Below are 975 nucleotides of genomic sequence, written 5' to 3' on the forward strand. Positions count from 1 at the left end.
ATAATTTAAAAATTTTTAAAATATAATAAAATTTATGAGTAGACGAATTATTCAAATACAGTGAAAGAGGTGGTATCCTTATCAAAATAAATAAAACTCATTTATTTTTATTTGACAAATCGCAGTGGTACGGTTTTTGACTCCCACTTATTATTATTCAACTAATCTTATGATGATAAAAACATGATAATTAATTAAGAAGAAGAAATTAAATTAAACCTGAATTTGCTTGAGCACACTCCATAGCCAAATCAATAGCCGATTTCTTATAACCAACAACAGCAACCTTCTTTCCCTTTAACAGTTCTTTAGCACTTTCTTTGTCAAGCTTAGAATATTCCATTGTGTGAAGAACCTTGCCACTGAAATTTTCTGGACCTTTGTTTTTTGGGTACACTGGTATTATTGGTATGTCTCCATATTTTCCAATGCATACCACCAATAATTCAAACCCATACCACTGTACTCCAAAGTCCAAACATTTACCACAAAATTTTATATGTAAATATATAAGCCAATATTGCAAAAAATACATATATTATTATTATTTCTAAAAAATTATTTAATTTTCAACATTCATGCCAATAATTATTATTATGACAAATCTTTAGTATCAAGTGAGAAATAATCATATTTATCAAAATTTAATTTAATTGGTGGTCATTAAATCACTGGTTGTATCACTAAAATTAGATATGGTTAATAATAATAATAATAGCTACTTAATTAATTCATTTTAGTTATAGTTATAATAATATGAAAGAAAATTGTTTTTGTTCTTCTTAATGTCAAATATATAAGTAAAACAATTAATATGTGTGGGGCCGGGGTTGAACATGCATGCATACTAGTCATGACACTATAACTAATTCATACATTTGAAAGTTGACCTATTACTAATAATAATTAATGCTCATAAGATCAACAAAAGAAAGAGGGTTGAACTACAATAATAATAAGGATCTTATTAAGCAT

The 975-nt window shown here is 26.3% G+C and overlaps 1 protein-coding gene across 1 annotated transcript in view; it reads right to left on the bottom strand.

The window, feature by feature from the left end:
- LOC107648538 (probable flavin-containing monooxygenase 1) overlaps positions 1-975 on the bottom strand; it is a 4814-nt gene that overhangs the window by 3164 nt on the left and 675 nt on the right. The window contains exon 2 of the mRNA XM_021105847.1: positions 220-460. Coding sequence (XP_020961506.1) covers positions 220-460 — 241 coding nt within the window. The remainder of the gene's footprint in view (positions 1-219; positions 461-975) is intronic.

This window comes from Arachis ipaensis, chromosome B06 (genome assembly GCF_000816755.2).
Source record: "Arachis ipaensis cultivar K30076 chromosome B06, Araip1.1, whole genome shotgun sequence".
NCBI lineage: Eukaryota > Viridiplantae > Streptophyta > Magnoliopsida > Fabales > Fabaceae > Arachis > Arachis ipaensis.